The sequence below is a fragment of the Dipodomys ordii genome, unplaced genomic scaffold, assembly GCF_000151885.1.
Source record: "Dipodomys ordii isolate 6190 unplaced genomic scaffold, Dord_2.0 Scaffold60, whole genome shotgun sequence".
Taxonomy (NCBI): domain Eukaryota; kingdom Metazoa; phylum Chordata; class Mammalia; order Rodentia; family Heteromyidae; genus Dipodomys; species Dipodomys ordii.
In genome coordinates, this window is record NW_012267276.1 from 201,040 (window position 1) to 228,082 (window position 27,043).

The following is a 27,043-nucleotide window of genomic DNA, read 5'->3' on the forward strand; positions in this document are numbered from 1 at the left end:
CTCTCTCTTTTCAAGGCTAGAATATTATCCATCTTTGAAACTTATACTTCTTTTTTTTTTTTTTTGTCCAGTCTTAGAGCTTGAACTCAGGTCATAAGCACTGTCCTTGAGCTTCTTTTGCTCAAGACTAGCACTCTACCACTTGAGCCACAGTGCCACTTCTGGCCTTTTCTGTTTATGTGGTAATGAGGAATCAAACCCAGGGTTTCATGCATGCTAGGCAAGCACTTTTACCACTAAGCCACATTCCCAGCCCTGAAAATTATACTTCTTGATGGAATCCTAGGAAATAGTATATTGTGCTTTCAGATTCAACATTGTGTTTCCCCTATATGACAATCTCAGAATCCTTTCCTATGTGTGTATGATGAAAAACAGTTTCCTGTATTCCATTCAAAAAGTTTTCTTACTGTCCTTCTACCTCAGTGAATCTTCAGTCCTCTTCCTAGAGGAAGCTTTTACTTCCCTATCTTCCTGATTAACTGTTACCTTTTCAAGGTACTTTGTGCTACTTCTTCCAGATTATCTTTTCACACCACCTACTCAGGCAAATTTACTCTTTCTCTGAGACTCCACTTCACTCTTTCTATACACGCTATTAAGAGTATACTACACTCATTTGTTACCAGCTCAATTTCCCCCCATAAATTATCATTATTTTTCTGTATCTCTCATAAATACTTTCTATTGCCCTTTTCTGATCATAAATACTCATCAAGTGTTTGCTAAAGAAAGAAGGAAAGCAAGCATTCACTGAAAGCTTTGCACATACTATGCTACTTAATTATAGCTTATTGGGGTAGTTAATATCCCTATTTTACAAGTGAGATATTGATATACAGTAGTATCAATTCTAGACCAGAAAATGGATGCAATAATGACTTTGCTAGTTGACACAGTAGTGTATAGTTTTAATTCCAGAAGCCTGAAGCAGAAGAATCATGAGTTTGAGACCACCCTGGGAGACACTGTCTTAAAACAAAAACAACAACAACAGGGGCTTAGAAGGTGGTTCAGTGGTAGAGTGCTTGCCTTGCATGCATGAGGCCTTAGGTTCGATTCCTTATCACCACATAAACAGAAAAAGCCGTAAGTGGCACTGTGGCTCAAGTGGTAGAGCACTAACCTTAAGCTGAAGAGTTGAGGGACAGCGCCCAGGCCCAGAATTCAGGCCCTTCGACTGACAAAAATAAAAAAAGCAAAAGTAAACACAACAATAAGTTGCTTAAAAGTACATAAATTGTTTGGCATAACACATAAGGACAAATATCTGACATTAGTCCAAAAACCTTAAAAACTCACATCTTGTCAGGTACAGGCTTACACCTGTAACCCTAGGTGCTCAGGAGGCTGAGACCTGAGGATCGCAGTTTGAAGCCAGCCCAAACAGGAAAGTCCATGAGATTCTTATCTCCAATGAATTACTCAGAAAAAGCCAAAAGTGGCACTGTGGCACAAGTGGTAAAGCACTAGCCTTGAGCAAAAAGAAGCTCGGGACAGCACCCAGGCCCAGGACTAGCAAAAAAAAAGAAAAAAAATCACCTTTTAATTTAGTTTTCTTTTGATGACTCCATCTTAAATCCTAAATATAGAAAAATTTAATATAATAACATGTTTGTCATAGCTACTATAAACAAACATTGTTAATTCTAAATGGTAGAGCACTAGCCATGAGCAAGCAAGCTGGACAAGCATGAAATACTGAGTTCAAACTTCAAATGCCAGTACCATCAAAAAAGAGATTTCTTCTGCATTTATAAATTTTTCTAAATGTTTTACAATTGAAAAAAAGAAAAAGAAAAGCTAAGTGCAGGTGGCTTAGCCTGTAATCCTAGCTACTAAACAAGCTGAGGATACAAGAATCATGGTTCCAAGAAAACTGGGCTACAAAATCTGTGAAACTTTATCTCCAATTAATCACCAGAAAGTCAGAAGTAGAACTGTGGACCAAGTGGCAGAGCACCAGTCTTGAATGTAAAACTAAGGAATAGCACAAAGGCCCTGAGTTCAAGCCCAAGTACTAGCACCAAAAAAAAAGAAAAATTTTACTTAAGTCCCAAGAAGTAATGGGAGATTTTTTTTCCTAACAGTGAGATTTCTGGGCATACAAGGATAATTCTATGATGAAGAACCTCCTATTCTAATTTCAAACATTAAGGCAGATAATAACAAATAATGGAGACAACTTCCAAAAAGAACCATTTTCTTAACAGGCTAGCAAGACTAAAGAGTTCTATTCAATGTTACCTTTCCCGATGATAAGAAGGGGCTGTTTGGCATTCCTAATAACAGATGCTGCCATATTTACAGCTGAGGTATCTGCCATGCTAATAGGAGGTGGCAGGCAGCACTCCTTGAACCTGGAATTAAAAGAATTCTGTTAATTAAAAGAGGTAACTCTAAAAGTCCTTATTTTGGAAACTTCAAATACCTATGAAGGTAGAAAGAAAGAGTACAATGAATTCCATATACCTGCCATGCAGATCCAATCACTAGATGTATTTTACTATATTTGCTTTATATATACATACATATGCATTTTCCCACAAATCATTATAAGTCAATTATAGGCATCAAGACATTCATTTTTAAAGCTTCATAATGCACAGGCTGGGAATATGGCTTAGTGTTAGAGTGCTTGAAGTGTTAGCATGCATGAAGCCCTGGATTCAATTCCTCAGTACCACATAAACAGAAAAAGCTGGAACTAGCCTATGGCTCAAGTGGTAGAATGCTAGCCGAGCAAAAGAAGCCCAGACCTTGAATTCAAGCCCCAGGACTGGCACACACACAAAAAAGTGAAGCCCTGAGTTCAAACCTGAGCAATACCAATAAATAAATAAATAAATAACACATAAAATGTTTCTTCCCCATGGGACTTTAAAAAAAAAAAGATATGCAGCCAGGTGTCAGTGGCTCATGCCTGTTATCCTAGCCACTCAAAAGGCTTAGATCTGAGGATTGTGTTTAGAAGCCAGCCAGGGCTTCTAAACTACCCCCAAGAAATCTGGAAGTGGAGCTGTGACTCAAGTGGTAGAACACTAGCCTTGAGCAGAGAAGCTTAGGGATGGCAATCCCTGAATTCAAGGCCCAGAACCTGAACAAAAACAAAACAAACAATAAAAATAACTAAATAAATATATAAATAAGATATGCATGAAAGGGGAACAGGAAAGTACTAAATGTTAAAAGTATTAATCTAGCTAGGCGCTGGTGGCTCATGTCTGTAATCCTAGCTTCTTAGGAGGCTGAGATCTGAAGATCACGGTGTGAAGCCAGCCCAGGAGACTCTTATCTCCAATAAACTACTCAAAAAAAGCTGGAAGTGGCAGTGTGACTCAATAGAGCATCAAAGAGGCTCAGAGAAAAAGCCCAGGCCCTGAGTTCAAGCCCCATGACCAACAACAACAACAAAAAGTTAATCCTTAGAAGAAAAGATTACTTCTTTCTACTTTTCTAGTCCTTTCCAGAATTTGTTAACATGGAGAAAACACAGCTCACTTATAAGATCAAGGAAATATCACCAGTAGACCAGAGTCCACAGCAACTGGAATCCATTAAATGGTACCAGGTTGACGCACTGCCTAAGTAATGAGCCTTTTATCAAGGGTGAAAAAATTACTTCTGTACTTCTAGTTACTCAGTGTTAAGAAATAAAGGGATTGGGGTGGGGGGAGAATGGGAATGTAGTTTAGTGGTAGAGTACTTTCCTAGCATGCATAAAGCCCTGGGTTTGGTTCTTCAGTACCACATAAACAGAAAAAGCCAGACATGGTGTTGTGGCTCAAGTGGTAGTATATTAGCCTTGAGCAAAAGAAGCTCAGGGACAATGCCCAGGCCCTGAGTTCAAGCCCCAGGACTGGCCAAAAAAGAGAAGAAAGAAAGAGAGAGAGAGGGGGGAGGGAGGAGGGAGGGATGGGACAAATCATCAAAATACCTTATTGGAACATTTAAAAATAACATATAGCTAGACAAAGACTTTATATATTGAGTCCTAGGAATTTTTCAACAATCACTCCATCCTTTGGCGTATACTAGGACAATTGTCAACAATCCATTCTACACTAGTAGTGATACATATATGTACTTATTGGGGGAAGAATTTCAAATGTGGAAATCAGGGAGCTTCAAGTATTTGATAAAAAGTCTCTAAATAGTTACTAAATAATATCATTTTAATAAAAAGAATTCAGCTAAGATTCAGTTTAATGTAATTCTAACTCAGGTGGCTGAGATCTGAGGATCATGATTGGGAAGGAAAATCTGTGAGACTCTTGTCTCCAATTAAGCACCAAAAAAAGCTGGAAGTAGAGCTATGGCTCAAATATCAGAACAGTAGCCTTGAACACAAAAGCTCAGAGACAATGCCATGGTCCTGAGTTCAAATCTCAGGACTGGCACACACATAAAAAATTAAAAGATTCTGTTAATTATTAAATCATCAAAGGTTAAAAACAAACATGAATTCATAAACTTATAGACCAGTTCTTTCAAAAAGATAACAGGCATTATAACAATATTAACTTCAGAAAGAATTTCAAATAACTGTTACTTACTTTACAGAAGACACATCCACCTGACGGGTCACAAAATCTGCAGGTATGTCAACATAACAAGCACCTGGACGACCATAGATACTATTTCTCACTGCCTATGTTCATTCCAAACAGAAGAAAATATTTTTATAAATCTCAACTCTTAGAATCATATTCCACTGAAAGATAACTTATAACTGTGAAATTAACACTATTCAATATTCCTAGTCATCCTAGGACAAGAAAACAAAAAATGTCCTTCATTAAGTTTGCACATTTTAAGAGATTTCTTTGTTTGAAAGAGGGGAGGTAGGAAAGTATTCATTGCGAGTTTAAAATTCATAATATGCTGTCTTAATGAACTAAGAGATTACATGAACCAGTTCCCCTTTTTTTGCAAATGTATATGAGAAAACACCCAAGGGTTTATTATAACTTTACATGTGTAGAATTAAAAATATAATTTAAAAATAAAAATATAATTTAAAAAGTAATGAACAAGTTGGGCACTGGAAGCTCACATTTGTAATCCTAGCTACTCAAGGAGGCTGAGATCTGAGGATCAAGGTTCAAAGCCAACCCAGGCATAGAAGTTCACGAAACACTTACCTCCAATTTAACAGCAAAAAGCTGGAAATGGAAGTGTGGCTCAAGTGACAAAACACTGGGCTTTAGTAATAAAGCTAAGGGACAGCCCCTAAGCCCTGAGTTCAAGCCCCAGTTAAACACACACACACACACACACACACACATTTTCTTGATCTACTGAGAGACATCAGGGTTGGTTCCATATCTTAGCTATGGTAAATAGTGCTGGTAGCTTTGGTATGACCTTGTTTGTGATCGTTTGGGTAAATGCCCAAAATTGGGGTTGCTAGATCATAAGGGAGCTCTACGTGGAGTCTTTTGAGGAACTTCCATACTGCTTTCCAGAGTGGATGAACTTTACACTCCCACCAACAATGCAGTAGGGTTCTCTCTAGCATTTGTTATTAGATTTCTTGATTATAGTCATGCTCACTGGGGTGAGGTAGAATCTCGCTGTTGTTTTGATTTGCATTTCTTTTATGGCTAAAGAAGTTGAGCATTTCTTCATGTATCTATTGGCTTATTTCCTCTTCAGAGTAGTCTCTCTTTAAGTCTTTAGCCCACTCATTTATTGGGCAGTTCTTTGAGGATTTGTTGGGGATTTAGTTTTTTGAGTTGTATGGCATGGCTACTGAAGGTCTTCTCCAAGTCAGTGGGCTTTCTATTGATCTTGCTATCCATATCCTTTCCCTTGCAGAAGCTCTGCAGTTTCCCATTTGTCCAACTTTTCTTTGATTTGTTGTATTTCTGGGTCTCTATTAAGAAAATTTCAGCCTGTGCCAAGGAGCCCTAGAGTTTCTCTATTCTTTCTTGTAATGTTTTCAGGGTGTCTGCTTTTACTTCGAGGTCTTTGATCCATTTGGAGTTGATTCTGGTGCAGGGTGATACATACGGATCTAGCTTTAATTTTCTACAAGTGTTTAACCAATTTTGACAGCACCACTTACTGAAAAGGCTATCTTTCTTCCATTCTATTTCTTTAGCTCCCTTGTCAAATCTTAGGTGGCTATAGGTCTGTGGGATCTTTCTGGGTCTTCAGTCTTATTCCATTGGTCCTCCGGACTGTTCTTGTGCCAGTACTAAGCTGTTTTGATTACTATGGCTTTGTAGTATAGTTTGAAATTTGGTATTGATATTCCTCCAGTGCTGTTCTTTCTACTAAGTATTGTTTTTGCTATTTGGGGTCTTTTATTGTTCCATATGAATTTTTGGATTGCTTCTTCTATTTCATTAAAGAATGAGGTTGGGATATTGATAGGTATCGCACTGAATTTGTAGATAGCCTTTGGCAGTACTGCCATTTTCATGATGTTAATCCTCCCAATCCAGGAGCATGGGAGGATTTCACTTGGTTAGTTCTGCTTTAATTTCCTTTCTCAGGTTTTTAAGGTTTTTGTCATAGAGGTCCTTCACCTCTTTTGTTAACTCCTAAGTATTTTATTTTTTGTGGGGCTATTACAAAAGGGGTTGCTTTCCTAATTTCAGCTGCACTCTTCTCATTATTGGCATACAGGAAAGCCACTGATTTCTTTCTGTTTTTTTTTTTTTTTGGTCCAGTCGTGGGGCCTGAACTCTGGGCCTGGGCGCTGTCCCTCAGCTCTTCAGCTCAAGGCTAGCACTCTACCACTTGAGCCACAGCACCACTTCCTGCTTTTTTCTTTTTGCTTATGTGGTGCTGAGGAATCGAACCCAGGGCCTCATGCATGCAAGGCAAGCGCTCTACCACTGAGCCACCTTCCCAGCCCTGTTACTATTTTCTAATACATTTAGAAGCAAGATGGAGAAAATGCAGGTTAAGACTGCTTCTCAAAAGTCTATTCAAGGGCTGGGAAGTTGGCTCAGTGGTAGAACGCTTGCCTTGCATGCCTGAGGCCCTGGGTTCCATTCCTCAGCACCACATAAGCAAAAAGAAAAAAGCAGGAAGTGGTGCTGTGGCTCAAGTGGTAGAGTGCTAGCCTTGAGCTGAAGAGCTGAGGGGCAGCGCCCAGGCCCAGAGTTCAGGCCCCACGACCGGACCCCCCCCCAAAAAAAAGTCTATTCAAATCACAAATTTCTGCCTTAGGCTGTTTCAGAAAGCTAATCAAAAAAAGTCCAATTTTAATTTCTCAAATCAGCAAAACTGAATAAGTTTGGTAACACACAACATTTGCCAAACACAGGAAACCAGGCACTCTCATAAACTACTGATTGGATGAGTACATATAGATAGAGGGAATCTGACAATACTTCTAAAAATTTAAATAAGCTACCCACAGCTACAAATATATGTTTATCTGTTACATCTTGATTGATTAATTAATTAATTAGCCAATCCTGGAGATTTAACTTAGAGCCTGGGCACTATATCTTTTGCCCAAGACTAGAGCTCTACCATTTAAGTTACAGCTCTACTTCTGGCTTTTTGGTCATTTTAGGACATAAAGAGTCTCATGGACTTTCCTGTCCTGGTTGTCTTCAAACCACCATCCTCAGATTTCAGGCTTCTGAGTAGCTAGGATTACAGGCATGAGTCACTGGCACCAAGGTCTCACACTGATTCTTGATTTACCAACAGATTTTGTCTAATGGTTTTAACTCTTTGCTCTTAATCTTTTCTGATATTTATACTATTAAGTGTTAATTCACCTTCAACATCTGTAGCCATTCTGAAAACTGCAATGTTTTTTGTTTGTTTGTTTGTTTTTTGGTCGGTCATGGGGCCTGAACCTCTGGGCCTGAGCACTGTCCCTCAGCTCTTCAGCTCAAGGCTAGTGCTCTACCACTGGAGCCACAGTGCCACTTCCAGCTTTTTCTGCTTATGTGATGCTGAGGAATCGAACCCAGGGCTTCATGCATGTGAGGCAAGCACTCCACCACTGAGCCACCTCCCCAGCCCCCAACCTGCAATTTTTTGCTAGCAATTTCTTTCAAATTTCTTCTACTTCTGACATACTTTTTTCTCCTTTAAAAATAAAAACAGACTTGTTCAGAGTATGATAGTCATTTTCTTTTAAGTAGGATTTTCTCTTAACACTTTATTTCTGAAAAATCTGCGAGATAAGAATTCAAATATATTTTAATTCCTACATTCTTCTTGACTATTTTTTTTGGAGGGGATTCCTCCCTTGGTAGGCAGGTGCTCTATTACTTGAGCCATATCTTTTTGATATGACTATTTTTGAAAAAGGGTCACAAATTTATGCCCAGGTAGGTCTGGACCATGATCTTCCTATTTATACTTGTCACCACAGCTAGTATGACAGATGTGTACCACCATACCCTTTTTCTTCTGAGATGGAATCTTGCAAACTTTTTACCTGGACTGGCCTTGAATTTTTGTCCTCCCAATCTTAGGCTCCTGATGATTTAGGATTTACAGGCATGAGCCACTCCTCTTGGCCTTGCAAGATTCCTTATTTTCAGAGTTCAAAACCTGTTGATTTGGAGTATTTCTTGGAAGTTTCCTAAGCAAGGCCTGAACCTTGATGTTTCTGTTTCAATTTGAATTCAGGACCTCCCACTTATTTTGCTTTCTTGCTCAACTGATGCTCTACCACATGAAACATGCCTCCAGAATGGCTTTTTACTGGTTATTTTGGGGATTTTTGGAGGATTCGCTCTGATTTTTCTGTCAAGACTAACTTTGAACTACAATCTTCCAGATCTCAACTCTTTAGTAGCTAGAATTAAAGATGTGAGCTGCCAGTGCCCAGTTTAAACTCTTTCTTAATATCCAACATCAGTTTATCTTATTCAGGAAAATCACCTTTAAATAATAACCCTCTAACTCAGGTTTTTAATTTTTTATTTTGCAGACAGGAATTTCTACATCTTGTCTATAACTCTTACTACTGTGTAACTATATTGTTAAAATATTAGAATTAGATACCTGAGGAAATTCCTGGAAGGCTCCCATTGCCTCTTGATTTCGTTCACAGGAACCACCAATCACAATCAAGGGCCTAAATAGTAATTTTTAAAAAGAGATAATTACACATGAGGTTATGCAAAACACTCAGTGCCCAATATATAACAACTCCATACATATTACAGACAGAGATAAAGAAATACACAAAGAGAAAATGTCATCCCTCCTAAAAGTCTGTAAATTAAAAAATACTGCTTAGTGTGGTGCTACATACCTATAAACTCAGAACTCAGGAGACTGAAGATTACACATTTGAGATTAGCCCAGGTTACATAATGACTTCTAGAGCAGCTTGGGCTACCCAGCAAAACACTATGTAAAGGAAAACAAAAAAACAAAACCCACAAAACTTACGATGTGACCTAATATGAGAGAATCTTTCCTTGCAGAAAAGTAGAAAATGTATACTTAATGTTTTTTCCTTATTCTTGCCTCGCCCTTTCTGGATGCTAATTGTTAAGACTTTCAGATTCATTGCATGAACGTGGCATAAAATGAATTTTTATATAATATGTTATTCTTGGGATACAGGAAAGAGACATTTGACACTTTTCTAAGTATATTCTATTTGGAACGGCAAGATGAGTGATGTTTTTGCAATAAAACTTTGCTCCTTCAAGGTAAAAAAAAAATCAAGTAGCCAGGTTCTGGTGGCTCTCGCCTATAATCCTAGCTATTTAGGAGGCTGAGAGCTGAAGATCGTAGTTCAAAGCCAGCTTGGGCAGGAAAGTCCATGAGACTCTTACCTCCAATTAACTACCAGAAAACTGGAAGTGGTGCTATAGCTAGTGGTAGAGCACTAGCTTTGGGCAAAAGAGCTCAGGAACAGTGCCCATATCATGAGTTCAAGACCCACAACCAATCCCCCCACCACCACCACAAAAAAAAAAAAATCATGTAGCAAATCTAAAGATCCTTTTAAAAAAAGATTCACAAAAAAATAAAATTAAATTTTTTAAAAAAGAACCTAAAAAAGTGAATAAGGATGAAAAAGACTAAGAAAAAATAAAAGAAACAGAGCTAGGTAGGCACCAGTGCTTATACCTGTAATCCTAGCTACTCAGGAAGCTGAGATCTGAAGACTGAGGTTCAAAGCCAGCCCAGGTAGAAAAGTCCGTGAGACTCAAATCTCAACTACACACACACACATACACACACAAAGCCTGAAATAGAGCTGTGGCTTAAATGATAGAATGGCAGTCTTGAGTGATAAAAGCTAGGGGACAGAACCCAGGCCCTTAGTTCAAGTCCAAGTACTAGTACAAAATTTTAAAAAAGAAGGAAGAAAGAAGAAAGAAGGAGAAAAGAAGAAGGAAGATGGGAGGAAGGAAGAGAGGAAGGAAGGAGGAGGAAGAAGAAAACTCCAATTATAAGAAACACAGTATAGGCTAAGTGCAGTGGCCCAAACCACTGATAGGCAGATGAATCACAGTTGGACACCAGCCCAGATAAAAAGTTAGCAATATCCAATTTTAACTTTAAAAAGCTGGGCATGGTGACATGTCAGCTATTTTGGAAATGCAAGTATGATGGTCAAACAAAAGATGCAAGACTCTCTCAAAAATAACCAAAGCAAGGGCTGGGGAAGAATAGCTCAAGTAGTAGAGCAAGGCATTGAGTTCAAAACCCCAGTACTATAAGAGAAACAATACCAGAGAAAGAAATGTCCTTCTCACTAAAAAGATTAAATATATGTTATGAATTGATTAGAGCACAATCCTCTGCAACCTGATCTTATTGGTAAAATATTGTTAATCATTCAAACCCATGGTTAAGATGTTTACATACTAAGCTGGGATTTTTTTCTAATTTATTTTATTGTTGTTTTAGAGGTGATATACAGCAGGGTTATTTTTACATGTCAGGTAATAAGTACATTTCCTTTCCTAATCTAGGATCTTTAAAATATAATTCTTCACTTAGAATAATATATACATTCATATCCATATATACATATAAACCCTAAAACTTGAACTGTTTGTTTCTAAGTAAAAGAATTCATAGTGTCTCTCTTTATTACATATATTTGAAGCATATAACATGTTACTTTGATATGCTCCTACATAGTGAAATGATTGCTACGGTCAAACAAATTGAAATATGCTTGTAATAAAAGTACTTAAAACCAGCAAATTCTTAGAATATGGTACAATTTAACTACTGTATTCATACAGTTATCTAGGCTTACACATCCTCCATAACTTTATATCCTTGGGCCTCCATCTCTCCAATCTTCTTCCCATCCTCCTCCTCTTTTTTGTTAAGTACCTTCTAACTCTCTGGTTCTACGTACTATAAAGGTTTTTGTTTTTGTTTTTGTCCTAACTGTACAATCCAGATCAGTTCTACATAACAAGACCATGCGGAGACATTTTAGGCAAATATTTTCAATAACAATAATTTGATTACCAACAGTTTATGTTTGCATTTGCCATCCCACCCAAGGCGTGGATAAGACCTGGGCCAGAAACAACAAGGCACACTCCTGGCCTAGAAGCAAAAAAAACAAAAAATTAATTAGAAGCAGATCAAGTTTAACTGAGCAATAAGAGTACACACCTGCAGACTAGGTTCCTGTTACAATGAATGAAATAGAAATCTTCCTAGACTTCAAAGGAAGAACATCTCAACCTTTACTATAATTGGAAAAAAATTCACAATAAGAAAGGTGACATCTGGCTACAATATTTTTTAATGAGAGAAGATTACGCCAGTCTTCTTATAAGAAATAAGATGTTATCTGCACATTGTATTTCACTAACTTCTTCATAGTTTGCTTTTATTATATTTAACACAATTTGGTTGCATACAGAAGCCACTCTGTTTTTTCAGTATTGGTGACTGAAATAAGGGCCTTGTACTTGCTAGGCAAATGCTCAGATCCCCAATTGCAGGGGCAAATTTTTGGCAATTGAGTAAAAAAAAAAAAAAAAAAAAGCCAGGTGCTGGTGATTCATACCTGTAATTCTAGCTACTCAGAGGGCTGAGATTTGAGGATCACGATTCAAAGCCAGCCCAGGCAGAAAAATCTGAAAGGCTCATCTTCAATTAACCAGTAATCTGCTAACTGGAGGTGTGCCTCAATTGGTAGAACATCAGTTATGAGTGAAAAAACTAAAAATGTGAGGCCCTGAACCCTGGGTTCAAGCCCCAGCAACAAAAAAACTTCTCCGCAAAATTGTTAATAGTAACAATAAAATTATAATTTATGAAAAAGAATGCACTGATCCTGGAGCTTGAACTCAAGGCCTAGGTGCTGTCCCTGAGCTTTTGTGCTCAAGGCTAATGCTCTACCACTTGAGCCATGGTTCCACTTCCAGCTTTTAAAATACTTCTTAGCACTTGAATTCCTAATTTTATTTATTGAAACAAAATATTTATTTTCATTTATTATTTATTTGGGCTGGTATTGGATGGGACATGGACTCTTGTTCTCCCACTTTTTTTCTCATAGCTGGTACTCTACCATTTGTGACATGCTCTAGTTCTGTCTTTTTGCTGGTTAACTGGCTATAAGAATCTCATGGATTTCTGTCCAGGCTGGCTTGGAAACATTTAGGATCAGATCTCAGCCTCCTGAGTATTTAGGACCATTGTTATGAGCCACTGGTACCTGACATAAAACTTATTAAAACATAGATGAAAAAGTATGGTACAGACAGTAGTAAGGGTCCAAATCTGCACAAAAAGTACATGTGAATGTAAAAACAGGAAGAAAATATAGCAAATTCCTAATAGTTGTAGGATTTTTTTTTGGGGGGGGGGTTGGTCGTGGGGCTTGAACTCTGGGCTGTCCCTGCGCTCTTCAGCTCAAGGTGAGTGCCCCACCGCTTGAGCCACAGTGTCATTTCAGGTTTTCTAATGATTAATTGGAGATAAGAGTCTCACGGACTTTCCTCCGGGCTGGCTTTGAACCGTAATCCTCAGATCTCAGCCTCCTGAGTAGTTAGGATTACAGGTGTGAGCCATGAGCACCAGCTCAGTTGTAGGATTATAGATAATTTTAGTTTTCTTCCTTATGAATTTCTGTGTTTTCTAAAATGGACATTTTAACCTTTTTATTATTATTATCTTTAAGTAGTTGTACAAAGAAGTTCCTATTCTACAAAACCGTATATGAATAAAAGTATCTGAAAACTTTGTCACCCATCGCTCCTAACCCATCCCTTCTCTCACTTTATTTTTTTGAGATTAGGTGATTACATAAATTTCACATTTCACATTATTGTGGAATAGTGATAGTTAAAGTCACAAACACATTTTAACCTTCACAAGGCAAATTGCCATTATCCTGGTCTATAAAGTTTGTGAATTCTATGAGCTTTGACAATACAAATTATTTCTTCCATGTCAGGTGATGATTACATTTCTTTCCTTTTGCTTAGTATAGGCTGTTCCCTCTTTCCCTCTTATTCCTTCCTTCCCATCACTGTCTTTGGGTTGCTTAGTTCTTTTTCTTTTATGTCCAGTGCAGCTGATGGGCCCCTTTGTTGAATGTTGTTCCATTTCCCATTTAGTCTGTTCCTCCTCCTGGCTTCCCTCCATTGCGTGCATATATCTATCATATATATGGTCAAGAACATGGAGTCATTTAACAATGATATGACAAAATGGATGGCTGTCCTTTGTTTTTTGAGTCCTGTTTACTCTGTCCTATCTTCTTGCATAAAATGGCCATTTTTTTAAAAGATATAACCTTTTAGTAAATAAATGTGAGTAGTTAGGTAATATATACGTATAATGCATGTTAAAAAAAGCTGAACAAATGGAGCAAGTCCCAGAAAGTTTCTTGTATGAGATGGGTTAGGATAGTGAGACATCCAGATAAGACTCATGAGCTGATGACTGAGAGTGAACCGCTTAGTAAAATGACAACAAGTTCCACCCTAAAACACTTTTCTGGTATTTTCCTTCTTCTAATCTGACCCTCAGAGAGCTCCAAATTTATTTTTCTTTTAATAACATCTTCCACAATCTTTTTAAATCAACTTATCAGGTGAATGATATAGTAGTCCTACTCCAAAATTTCGAACTAGTTGAAATAAAGCAGACTTGAGTTTACCTGCCAGTCAAATATCCAATCGCAGAGGCAGCATAACAAGCCTACAAAGAAATAATTTTGGAAATTTAGCATATTTAGATTGTTTTAGTATGAGGGTAACTTATTAGTAAGAGACTGGAATTCAAATATTAAAGAAGGAACTGAAGCATACTTGATTTTAATAAGAAATGTACACTATTAAGTTTCTTTTTTCTTTTTCTTGTTGGTACTCAGGGCTATTTGCTTGGTTGGCAGGTGCTTTACCACTGAGTCATGTCCTCATCTCTTTTTGCATTTATTTTTTAAAATACTGTCTTGAATGCAGTGCAGACCACCATAGACTGATGTTACTACCACAGCCTAAAAGAAACTATACCTAGGCTTAGCTCTTCTGTGCAACCATTCTTTGTTCATCTCCCTTTTCGTCTGACAAAAGGCCACATTTACAAAGACAACTTCTAAGAAATTCAGGTGCTTAAAATACTTGCTGCAATAAAAATATTTAATGCCAGGCACTGGTAGCTCACACCTGTAATCCTAGCTACTTGAGAGGCTGAAATGTAAAGATTGGGGTTCAAAGCCAGCCTGAACAGGAAAGTCTATGAGATGCTCATCTCCAATCAACCACCAGAAAACTAGAAGTGGCACTGTGGCTCAACGTGGTAAAGGACTAGTCTTGAGCAAAAAGAGCTTTGGGACAGTGCCCTATGACCAACAAAAACAGCAAAAAGAATACTTACATGATAAGAATCACCACTTACTTAATATAGCAGGCTGAGAACATTATTACACAATACAAACATACAAAAACATATAACAGAAAGTATAGTCTTCTGGTATATGTCAAAAGTCAAGAGGTAATTGGTTTCACAATCATTAAAAAAAACATATCTGGGTTGGGTGCTGGTGGCTCACCCTTGTAACACTAGTTACTCAGAAGGCTGAGATCTGAGTTCATGGTTTGAAGGCAGCCTGGGCAGGAAAGGCCATGAGACTCTTATCTACAATTAAGCACCAGAAAACTAGAAGTAGTGCTATTCTTCAGGGTGGTAAAGCATTAGCCTTGAGCAAAAAAGTTCAGACAGTGTTCAGGCCTTGAGTTCAAGTCCCACGACAGACAGACAGACATATATGTATACATGTATATATACATGTGTATATTGGTACGTGTGCATATAAGTACACCCATGCGCCTATATATACATGTTTACACATACATTTGCATGTGTGTATATATGTACATATATGCATGTGTACACATATGCATATGTATGTGCATGTACACTTATGCATATATATGTATGTATATATAGGTATATGTACATGTAAGTATATGTAAATATGTTTCCCTACCAAATTACCTCCACTTTATAAGCAGGATTAGTAGTATGCTGTTAACACAGTAGATTCTGAAGATAAACATTTCTGATTTAGATCCCAGTTCCTCTATATTCTACTGTGTAATTTTAGCAAATTATTCTGCACATTGGCTTTTGTATATAAAATGAATTATGTATAAAATGAGGGACTGGGAAGATGCTCAGTGTTAGAGTGCTTGTCTCACATGCATGGGCCCTGGGTTCAATTCCTTTGTACCACATAAGCAGAAAAAGCTGAAAGTGGTGCTGTGGCGAAAGTGGTAGAGCGCTAGCCTTGAGCTGAAGAGCTGAGGGACAGTGCCCAGGCCCAGAGTCAGGACCCTCAACCGACAAAAATAAAAAATAAAAAAAATAAAATTAATGTAATTCAGAGAACTATGAGGATGATAAAATTGGTTTGTACACGTATGTGTGCCTGCACATAGTAAGTTCTCAATAAGAAACTTTCTTACAGCCGGGTGCTGGTGGCTCACACCTGTAATCCTAGCTACTCAGGAGGCTGAGATCTGAGGATCATGTTTCAAAGCCAGCCTGGGCAGGAAAAGTCCATGAGACTCTGATCTCCAATAAACCACTAGAAAACTGAAAGTGGCACTGTGGCTCAAGAGGTAGAGCACTTGTCTTGAGCTGAAGAGCTGAGGGACAGTGCCCAGGCCCAGAGTTCAAGCCCCACAACCAACAACAACAAAAAAAAGATTTAGGTGGTGATGGATGATTCAAAGGGAACATGCTCAGAAGGATTGAAGATCATGTTTGTGTCAAATAGATATAATTGAGTAAGATTTGATTATTTTCTTCTGATCCTTAATATAATCAAGACATATGTTGGACAGCAGGTAGGCTCTACTTCTTTTGATTGCTACAAACTCAGATTGTCTAAGGATCATACACAGTAGGGATATTCCACAGGCATCTTAAACTCAGATGTTTGAAGTTGAACTCATCAGCTTTCTATTCCAAGGCTCTTCCCTCTCTAAGCTTCAGTCAGTAAAACGTATCCACATAGTCCTAAAGGCCTTAAACCCAGAAATCATCTGCAGAAGATGTTGCTTCTCCTTCTTGGTAATCCCTACTGTTCCTTCAAGGCAGTGGCAGATGTCATCACCTGTAGGAGCTTTCCTTGAAGTCTTAAGCTGAGCAGGGTTTCACAACACCCTAAATATATCTCAATTACAGCATTCATCTTTTATAATATTAGATTATAATAAAATTGTCCGTCTGACTCTATAGCCCCAAGTCCCTCACAGAAGCACTTACTATCTACAACTAGTACCCAACATAGTGGGAGTCTGTCAGTTGTCTGGCTCTTACTCTTGGTTTACACTTCACAATACCATGAACATAATTTTTCTAAAGCCAAATCCAAATTGTGTTTTCTATCTGTTTAGAAAACCCTTTATATTGTAGAAAAGTTCGGATCCTTTTCCAGTTAAAGAAGTACTCTATGACCTCCTTTTGGACTTTAAACAATCTGATACAACATGAACCCATATTACTCCTACGGGCAATCTTGTCTGTTCCATCTAAGAGAATCAATTATGTACCTTATGCTTCTGCTGTTCTTTATGTGCACCGCTATTGTAGACAGTTATTACATGAGGCAAGTGAAGAACTGACCCTCATCCTGTTTTCCCAGGTGCATACAGGCAACTCCCCAAAGATAAGTGAAGACTGCCTGACTCCAGCAGGGCATTCCATCCAGGGCCCAAGAGAAAAGCCTGACACCCCCACCTCCCTTAACCTAGTGGCTCAAATGGAAGAGTGCTAGCCTTGAGCTGAAGAGCTGAGGGACAGCATCCAGGGTTAGAGTTCAGGCGCCACTACTGACAGAAGAAAAAAAAAATATATATATATATATATATATATAATAAATGTCTGCTGTATAAAGAAAAGCAGCAGATATACCACCTCCAGAACAGCAACAAACTGTAGGGTTCATTAATAGTTCAATTATTTTTATTTTCCCATAGCAAAACTAAGAATTGTAAAATGCAGGGCTATCAGTGTAGCTCAGCAGTAAAGCATTTGCCTACTATGCACGAAGCCCATCCCTGTAAACTACCCCCCCATAAAAAAGAACAAAACAAAAAGAAGAAAGTAAAATGCATATAAAACTAGACATCTCAGACTTTGTAGATAGGGACTGTCAATTAATAAATAATGTACTAATCATCTACAACATGTAAAAGCACTTCGGGAATGTGCTAAGAAATGAGCCACAAAAAAATAAAAGAGAGGGCTGGGAAGGTGGCTCAGTGGTAGAGCGCTTGCCTTGTATGCATGAGGCCCTGGGTTCGATTCCTCAGCACCACATAAGCAAAAAGAAAAAAGCCAGAAGTGGCACTGTGGTTCAAGTGGTAGAATGCTAGCCTTGAGCTGAAGAGCTGAGGGACAGTGTCCAAGCCCAGAGTTCAGGCCCTATGACCGGACCCAAAAAAAAACCAAAAAAATAAACAACAAAAAAATAAGAGAGAGAGAGAGAGAGAGAGAGAGAGGAGGGGGGGAGAAGGAAGGGAGGAAGGAAGGAAGGAAGGAAAAGAAATGAGCCACAATTTGTTCTTTAGGTGCTCATGTCTGTTGGCAGAGGAAGGGCCTCACTGAAGAAGGTGAAGGCAGTTAGAGCAAAAGATAGCAGGAACCTGAGTAAGAGGACAATGATGAAAATGGAAAGCAGGAATAGATAGTCTCCACTGGACTGTCACCAAAGGAGAGTCTTGATCCTTTTTTGCTGGCATTCCTGAGAGAAAAGTGGGGCTGGGTTGGCAGAGAGCGTACTGAAAACCGGCTGTCAAAAATGTCATCATTCCTTTTCCCTGTCTCCATATAAGCCTCTAAGAAAAGTGAAAACATTCTGTGTTGAGAAAAGGACTACCCCGGGATTTGAGACGTCAGAGTTTCAATCATGCTTTAAAGGATTGCTTCCACTTTGCCCCCATATCTATTGCATAACAGGAAGATTGGCCTTTATCCATTCCTCCCACGGGTGCTCTTTGAGCCCTGGCCAGGTACAGGCATCATCACACCAGGCACTGGTAATACAAATATGTTGTGGGGAAAAACACACACACACACAACATCTCTGCCCACCTGGAATACAAACTTGGCTCAAATTATCCCATTTCTGACTCAAACGTGGCAGTGCACAATTCAGCACAGGACTTGGACCCAGGCTACCTGGGCTGGATCAACCTCAGGCAAGTTGCACAAGACTGGCAACAGTGACTGCCAGGTGCAATGCACCTAGAATAGTGGCCAAAGCTGAGTGTTTGCAATGAAAAAGCTGCCACAGTTAGGCGCCATACCCATGAATGCCCTGAGGCTGCTTACCCAGGTCCACACTCACCGCTTGCTCATTCCGCATCCCGATGTACCTGATGCCCAATTCCTGGGCCGCAAGGGCGATCTCGGTCACTGGGATGCCTACGATGCCAAACATGTACTTCACATCCTAGGAGCCAGAGAACAGGGGAGTAAACGCCCGGCCCCTCACCAACGGGACGCAGCCTTCCCACCATCCCCACCGCCGTCCCGCGCTCCGCCCCGCCCCCTCCGTTTCCAAGACAACGCCGGGGTCCCCGCCGGCCTTCGTCCGGCCTTCCGCCGCCGAGGGGCCCCGCGTACTTGCGCTAGCAGCGCCCGGGCGATGACAGTAGCACCGGACACCTCTTGCTCTCTCGGCTCGGCGAAGTTATCTCGCGGCATTTTCGACCAACAACTCGAAGGGCCCTCCCGAAGGCGAACGCTACGCCGCCCAGCGCGCGCGCGCACTCACACACACGCTCCCCCGGCAAAGTAAACTTGCCGAAGGGACGGCGCGGACCGACGGAAGCGTTAAAGTACGCGGAGGAAGAGGCGGAGCTGAGGGCCGTGGGCTCCGCGTGAGGTGAGAATGCAAACGCGCCTCGTCTCCCGTGGGAGTCGGGCGCACCCCCGTCCCGCCCCCTCCACTCGCAGGTCCGCTGTGGCGGTGGGAGGTGGGACTAGCTGGAGGCTGCGGACTGCGCCAAGCAGGTAAGAAGCCGCACCGGAGAGGCCTTTCGCCATTAGGTCCGAAGTCCAAGAGCATCGTCCACACCGCGAATGGGGTGCAGCGCTTGCGCGTGTGCCCTCGGGGGCCGGGGTAGAGGTGGCGCATGCGCACATCGGGGCTGAGCGCTGGGGACCTGCCCGGAGCTGAGGCGGCGGCGGCGGCGGCGCGGCCCGCGGTAGCGCGCGCCCCGCTGCACCCGAGCTGCTGGGACCGGTGTGAGCTTCATTCGGCTGGAGGTTGATTGTGACAATCGTCTTTGTGCCCTCCGGGTTCACCCCCTTGCGGCTCAGCATTTTAATCATACTGCTGAAGTCGGTGAGCCGAAAGAAGCGCACTTTGACCCTCGTTGCACAAAATAAGTAAATAATGCAAAATCTCCAGTTACATCCCAGATGGAAAGGTTAAGGTTTTGAGGGATTGGTGTATTAAGCAAAAAAGAGCACAGAGACAAGGTCAAGAGTGGGCGCGTGGATATAACGAATGTGAAGCAATTGGAAGGGAACGGATTTGTTTACTTATCTATTTATTTATTTTGTGGGTCGTGGGCCTTGAACTCTGGGCCTGGGCGCTGGCCCCCAGCTCTTCAGCTCAAGGGTAGCGCTGCCACTGAGCCACCTTCCCAGCCCCGTGAAGGGATTTCTAAACCCACAAAAATTTCCATTTATAGCCCTGGGCCCTTCCAAATGGTCTCCATTTTATTTCAATACCTTTTGCTACCTTTGTCCAAGGAAAACAGAATTATTACCTTCCTGTATATGGGGCCATCCAAGAGAGACAGATCTTCCATTCCTTCTTTCCTTTCCCCCGCCTTCCTTCCCTCCCTCCCTCCCTCCCTCCCTTCCTTCCTTCCTTCCTTCCTTCCTTCCTTCCTTCCTTCCTTCCTTGCCCCCTTCTCCCGTTCCCACCTTCTTTCTCCTCTTCTCTCTTTCTCCCTTTTTCTCTTTCTCTATTTTTTGTGTGTTCCAGTTCTGGGGCTTGAACTCAAGGCCTGGATGCTATCATTACTAATTTTTTTTGCACAAGGCTAGCATTTTTATCACTTGAGCCACACCTCCACTTCATTTCTGGCTTTTTTATGGTTTTGGAGATAAGAATATCACAGTCTTTCCAGTTGGAGCTGACTTTGAGCCACTATCCTCAGATCTCAGCCTCCTGCATAGCTAGGATCATAGGCCCTCAGCTGAGAGATTTCTGAGAAGGTATCCATATTGTAACTATGACATTTATTGAGGAAATAAAAATGTCAAAGTTTTTAACATTATGTACACCTATGTAACTACCATTTCAAGTAAAAATGTAGTGAATCTTATACTTCATTTTAAACTGTGTACTGGGAAGTAAACAAGTTCCAGAAGGTTACAGATTATTCTTTATGTGCTTCCAGTAGTTTTTGGCATTGTACTTCATATGTTTAGAAGCAAGACCCCATTCTCCTCCTTCAGGTGGAATTATTATTTATTTAGGTACTTATACTTTCTACCACATTGCATCAGAATCATCCTATACCAGCATCTCAGGACAAGTTAAGATATGCTTTATTTCTTAATCCTGCTCTACTTGATTTTGCCCTGACTTGGGAACCAACTGATGCTTGAGGCATCAGTTAATAGTTAAATGTGTGGTTGCCTAACTATCCCCAAAGTAATGCTGTTGACTAACTTAGACTTATAAATTCAAGGACGAATCCATTTGACACTGTTACTACAAACATATATGGGCAATAGTTCATGAGACTTTGTGTTTTCTTCCCAGTCAAACAAACACTGAAAGAACTACTCAGTAGGAAATGCAGTGGAAACTCAATTGTAAATTGGAACAAATCCTTGCAATTGAGATTGTTTGTGTTTTTATTGTTATTATAAACATGCTGTTCAAAGGGGTTACAGTTACATAAGTCAGATAATGAGTACATTTGTTTTTGGACAATGTTACCCCTTCCCTCACTCTCTCCTAGTCCTGGAATTAGGATTAAGTGGTTCTGCGGAAGCATAAATACTCAACTGACTAGATTCTGCTATTTCAGCAAAGAGAAAAATTATAGAAATTGTTCTTGCTTTCACCTTTACACCTTTCTGTCTGGGATTCAGGATTCAGCATTCAACTCTACATTTGCCTCTGATGATTCATAAGAGTCTTGTTCCCCATCCAGGTCAGGGAGCAACGCCTTTGCAATCCAGCTGTAATGAAAAGATCCCAGGGTGTGCCTCCAAGTGTGAGGTCCTGAGTTCAAAAGTAAAATTAAAGAGCCCAGAATCTGTAATTTATCCAAAGACGTGTGAGTTTTGTAAGCATTCACTTCATTCTTCATGGAATTTTATTTGTTGGCTATTTTACTTAAATATGTTTTATTTACTTTTGGGGAGTGGGTGGGTTGTTCCTTATCCCTCAAGGGAGGAATAAATGTAACTGTTTTGGAAAGAAAAACCTAAAGTACTGTTGACATATTCTCCAAAGGATAGAACCACTCATCAGAATCTGCCTTGTGAGTTGAGAGTATTAGGAGCTGTTTGACAACTTTTTCATATCCAGACAACAGAAAATCTTAGAAGGGTTACAAATAACAGTGCATGGAGAAAATACTCTCAGAGGACAGCAGCAGCTTCTACAGGGTCCAGCTCCTTAGACCCCAGAATTTTAATAGTACGTTTTAATTTCAGTAAACCCACAAAGACACTAAGGGTCCTTGTGATGATTTTAAATCAAAACACTAGCTGAACCTGGGAGGAGAAATATTCTCACAGACATATCTTAGCAAAGGACAAAGTGTTTGGGTATCAGATGAAGAAATTACTTAGGTCTTTTTGTGATACATTTATAGAATGGCCAAAAAGGAAAGCAGATGAAAATAAGAGGAAATTGAGTGCTGGGGCATGCCCTAACTCCAGCATTTGGGAGGCTAAGGCAGGAGGCTAGGGAATTCTAGGTCAGCCTGGGTTGTATAGCAAAACCTTGTCTCAATAAAATAAGACAGAAAATTGTAACAGAAAATTTATATACTACTGTACAGCACCTCCCCCGCCCCCAACTTTTTTCTTCACCCTTGGGCATCTTTGCCTGGCTGGCTCTGTGAGGGAACTTAGCTCCTAGTAAATTCTCAATAAGCATAACCAAGGGCACTATGGGTCAAGATATGGTTCCTGTGACCTTGAGTTCAGCCCTCAAGGTCTTCAAGGAGGGCCCCAGTGGCAGGATCTCAGGCCAGGGCTGGGTTAAAGAGGTGTTACAGGTAGCCTTGATGCCCAAAATATCATAAAGCAGCAGCTTAGAGACCTGGGATTTAGGAACACTGGACTGTGAGGCCCCAGACAGAGGTCTGCCTTGTTCTACCAGTACCTGGCATGATACCTGGACCAGCTACTATGTGTAGGTGAACAAGTAAAGAAAAGCAGCTTGAAAAAGTAAAAGTATTTTGAAAAACAAACAGCAGCAAGAGCAGAACAACAACAACAAAAGGAAATCTACACGCAACACAGTTTTTAAAATTAACACAACTACAAGGCAGGAAATGTGCTGTAGGAAATAGGTCAACATGAGAGGAACAGCAGGTTCTTTGACTGGAACAGGTTAAGTGGATTTGATTTGCTTCTCTTTAAATGTATGTACTGCATGCTACCAAAGCCCTGAGATAGGTTTGAAGCAAAACCAATTATTTTGGAGCCATCAAAGCAGCTGGATACTCCATATTGAAACTCCATATTAAAAACTCCCCGTGCCTGTTACTGATTGACAGACACTGAGAGTGAACTTTCCCCCAGTGCCCTTTAACCTACAGAAAGGTTAGACTTCTTCCCTTCAGCCTGTACAGATGAGTCCTTAGCTTTTGTTTTATATTTAAATCCAAGTGGGACTTGAGACTGGAACAGAGATCGTTATAGGAAAGAGACAGAAGGAATGTTGTTTCCCTGATCCACTGTGGATTTTTTTTCCCCTAAATGAATTTGAGATAGTTTGTCATCAGCAGAGAACATATCTGACAAGGATGTCTATAAAATGCATAGGAAACAGTGACAAATGTGTGTGCTCTGAGGACCTGAGACATACACCTTATTGGGCTAGGACTCCAAACTTGGTAGTGGTCTTTTAAATACCTTGTTGCTTTGTTTTTGCTTTGTATCTGTTCCCTGTCATCAAAATAGAGACTTTGCTCTAGGGAAGATTGAGTGATTTTTGCTGATGTGCTGGGGTGCGACTTCAGGTGAAGACTTTGAGCCCATAAAGTCATTTCTTCATCCTAAGCTTTGAGTTCCTTTTCAAGACTTATTCTGCTTTTCATACATTTAACACTTATGACGCCTTTCAGGCAAGCAGTATATATGTAGCTCCTCATTTAAGAAATACATTATCATACATACAATGAGCCTCCTGTGTTCCTTCCCCACCCCACCTCCAATCCCATAGAAGTAACCAATATTTTAATTCTGATATTTATAATACCTTCATCAGCCTTTTAAAAGAAGGTGCTGGGCATTTCCTGCTGCTGTACCAGATATTTAAGCCTGGTACAGCACTCTACCATTTGAGCCACACCTCTACTTCCAAGCCTAGGTAATTTATAAAAAAAAGTTTATTTGGGCCCACTCTTCTAGAGGATGGAAGTCAAGAGCCTGGTTCTGTCATCTGCTTGGCTTCTGGCGAGGAGGGCCTCATGGCAGAAGAGCAAGCAGTCAGGAAGAAGAGAGAAGGAGCATGCTGGAAAAAGTTAACATACCTGAGAGAAATGACTCAGTCAGTCATAAAGGCTCTGTTCCATGGCCAGACACTTCCCACTAATCCCCAATTTCTAAGGTGGTCACACTGAGGAAATAGGGTGCCATCACAAGAATTATAATAAATATACTCAGACCAAAGAAGACAGATTCTTTTTGTTTTTTTCAGTGTATCAGAAGTGTGCTCTGAAGCTGGGAGCCGGTGTCTCATGTCCATAGTCCTAGCTACTCAGTATGCAGAGACCTAAGGATCACGGTTCAAAGCCAGCCTGAGATGGAAAGTCCATGGGACTCTTGATCTCCAATTAACCACCAGAAAACTGGAAGTGGTGTTGTGGCTCAAACTGGTAGAGCACTAGCCTTGAGTAAAAGAACTCAAGGACAGCACACAGGCCCCAAGTTCAAGCCCCATAACCAACCAAAAACAAAAGTGTGCTCTGAACATTCTCATATGTTTTTTGTCACAGGGCTAAGAGATTTTGTGCGTCTGTACACAGGAGGAGATAGCAACAGTTCCACTGGAAATTGTCAAATTGGTCTCCAAAGTCATTGTACAGGTTTATACTCACACAATTCTTTTTTCTCCACAATCTCAATTAGGAACTTTGAAAAAGGTACTAAATCTGATGGATGTGATATGGCTTTGTATTCTCATTTCCCTGACTACTAATGGTATTGATATTGTGTGTGTGTGTGTGTGTGTGTGTTTGTGTGTTTGTGTGCATGAAGGTTTTATCTGTGAAATACATGAATTACCTCTTTGTATTTTGTACCCTTCTTTTTTTTGTGGGGGTTCCTGAGGTTTGAACTCAGGGCCTTGTGCCTGCTAGGCAGATGTTCTACCCTTGAACCATGCCTTCAGCTGACCATGTCTTTATTGAATTATTTGTCATTTTTCTTACTTATTATAGCTGTCCTTTGCATATTCGGAATGCTAATTCTTAGTATTTAAATTTTATTTATAGTTACTTTTTTTCCTTATGTAACCTAATCTTCTAATCTATGACTAATCTTAGATAATGCTTCCACAATTATTATTATTATTTTATTACTGTTATAATTAGCTTTACTGAACTCAGGGCCCTGCACTTGCTAGGCAGGTATTCTATCTTTTGAACCCTGCTCCTGACCGTTTTTTGCCTGGTTTCTGAATAGGGTCTGATGTTTATGCCTAATTAGTCTGGACTGAGAGTCTCCTGTTTCTGTTTCACATGCAGTATTGTTGAGCTGATGCTTAACAGCACACTGAGCATTTTAATGGTTGAGATGGGGATCTTGTGAAGTTCTTGCATGGGATGGCCTGATCTCCATCTCCCAAGTAGCTAGAATCACACACTTGAGCCACTGGGCCTGGCCTATTGGTAGTTTGGGGCTGCAGATTTTTATAGTTATAAATGACAATTCTTTTCCTTTGTGTGTGTGTGTATGTGTGTGTGTGTGTGTGTGTGTGTGCTGCTTTAAAAAAAAGCTGCCTAAGCTGAGGTTATGAAATCTTTTTTGCATCATAATTTTAAGTTTTTTAAAAGGTTTTATTTGTTGTGATTTGTTTTGTTTTATTTTGTGACAGGGTCTTGCTATGTAGCCCAGGCTAATGTTGAATTTTTGATCCTCTGCCTATACCTCTGTAGTGCTAGGATTACAGGACTGTGTCGCCACTCCTGGCTCTGGCTTATTTTTCATATTTAAAGATCTTGTTTGCCTGAAATATTTTCTTGTACTGTGGGAGACAGGAATCCAGGTATTTGGGGTTTTTTTCTGTATAATATCTATGCCAGCATCACCTAGATGCTGTGCCACAGGAGGTTGCTTATGTAGACATCGGGCATATTTTTCACTGAGCTATGTATCCCTCATACAGTGTCAGCAGGTTGCAGAAGAATAAAAGTCACATTAAAAACCTCTGTTGTTTATCTTGCCCATGTAATTGTAATCCCTCTGTACAGTATTTTCACAATAAAAAAATTAAAAAAAAAACAAACCTCTATTGTGTCTGGTAACATCCCATTAACCATAGCAAGTTATATGGCTGAGCTCAGCTCTGAGTTAAGGCATTAAATTGACATGATAAAGAAATGTGGCGACACAGAGAGGAATGATTGCTGGCCATTATTTTAGTAGTTAGGTTATTATAATATTCAGTAGTCTAAGCACCATTTGTTATATAGTTCATTTTTTATTTTTAGAAATTATCTTTAACTGGGCACCAGTGGCTCACACCTGTAATCTTAGTGACTCGGAAGACTGAAATATGAGGATTGAGGTTCAAAGCCAGCCCAGGCAGGAAAGTTCCTAAGATTCTTATCTCCAGTCAAGCATCAGAAACCTGGAAATGGAGCTGTGGCTCTTGTGGTAGAATACTAGCTTTGAGCAAAAGAAGAAACTCAAGAGATAGTGCCCACACCCTGAGGTCAAGCCCCAGGACTAACACCCCCCCCCCGAACCCCCCTCCACACACATCTTTAGGGCTGGGAAGGTGGCTTAGTGGTAGAGTGCTTGCCTTGCAGGCATGAGGCCCTGAGTTCAATTCCTCAGTACCATATAAACAGAAAAAGCCAGAAGTGGTGCTGTAGCTTAAATGGTAGAGGGCTAGCTTTGAGCTGAAGAGCTGAGGGATAGCGCCTAGGCCCAGAGTCAGCCCCCAGGACTGACAAAATAAATAAACCAACCAGTTTGTAAGTACAATGCATCTTTTTTTTTAGACTTAAATTATTTTGTTTTTTTTAATTAATTTTATTTTATTTTATTTGTGAACATATTGTACAAGAGGGGTTACAATTACATGGGCAGGATAATGCATACATTTCTTACCAAGCATTGCAGCCTCCTCCTTTGTTTACCCTTCACATCCCTTCCCAGC

The 27,043-nt window shown here is 40.1% G+C and overlaps 2 protein-coding genes across 3 annotated transcripts in view; one reads left to right on the forward strand and one right to left on the reverse strand.

Moving 5' to 3' along the window:
• The window catches only part of Hacl1 (2-hydroxyacyl-CoA lyase 1), a 47,628-nt gene extending 28,442 nt beyond the window's left edge, over window positions 1-19,186 (reverse strand). Inside the window, exons 1-8 of the mRNA XM_013022167.1 lie at window positions 19,072-19,186; window positions 18,794-18,898; window positions 14,093-14,133; window positions 11,440-11,520; window positions 8,968-9,064; window positions 6,341-6,397; window positions 4,557-4,651; window positions 2,248-2,360 (exon numbers count right to left, since the gene is read on the reverse strand). Coding sequence (XP_012877621.1) covers window positions 2,248-2,360; window positions 4,557-4,651; window positions 6,341-6,397; window positions 8,968-9,064; window positions 11,440-11,520; window positions 14,093-14,133; window positions 18,794-18,898; window positions 19,072-19,152 — 670 coding nt within the window. The 5' untranslated portion in view covers window positions 19,153-19,186. The remainder of the gene's footprint in view (window positions 1-2,247; window positions 2,361-4,556; window positions 4,652-6,340; window positions 6,398-8,967; window positions 9,065-11,439; window positions 11,521-14,092; window positions 14,134-18,793; window positions 18,899-19,071) is intronic.
• A 70-nt stretch (window positions 19,187-19,256) lies between these two features.
• The window catches only part of Btd (biotinidase), a 29,225-nt gene continuing 21,438 nt past the window's right edge, over window positions 19,257-27,043 (forward strand). The window contains exon 1 of one of the 2 annotated variants that reach the window (XM_013022166.1): window positions 19,257-19,333. Coding sequence is in view for 1 of the 2 variants with exons in the window: in XM_013022165.1 (XP_012877619.1) it covers window positions 19,340-19,461 (122 nt within the window). In the remaining variant the exon portion in view is untranslated. Of the gene's footprint in view, window positions 19,462-27,043 lie in introns of both variants that reach the window. The other variant, XM_013022165.1, reaches the window with a different exon arrangement.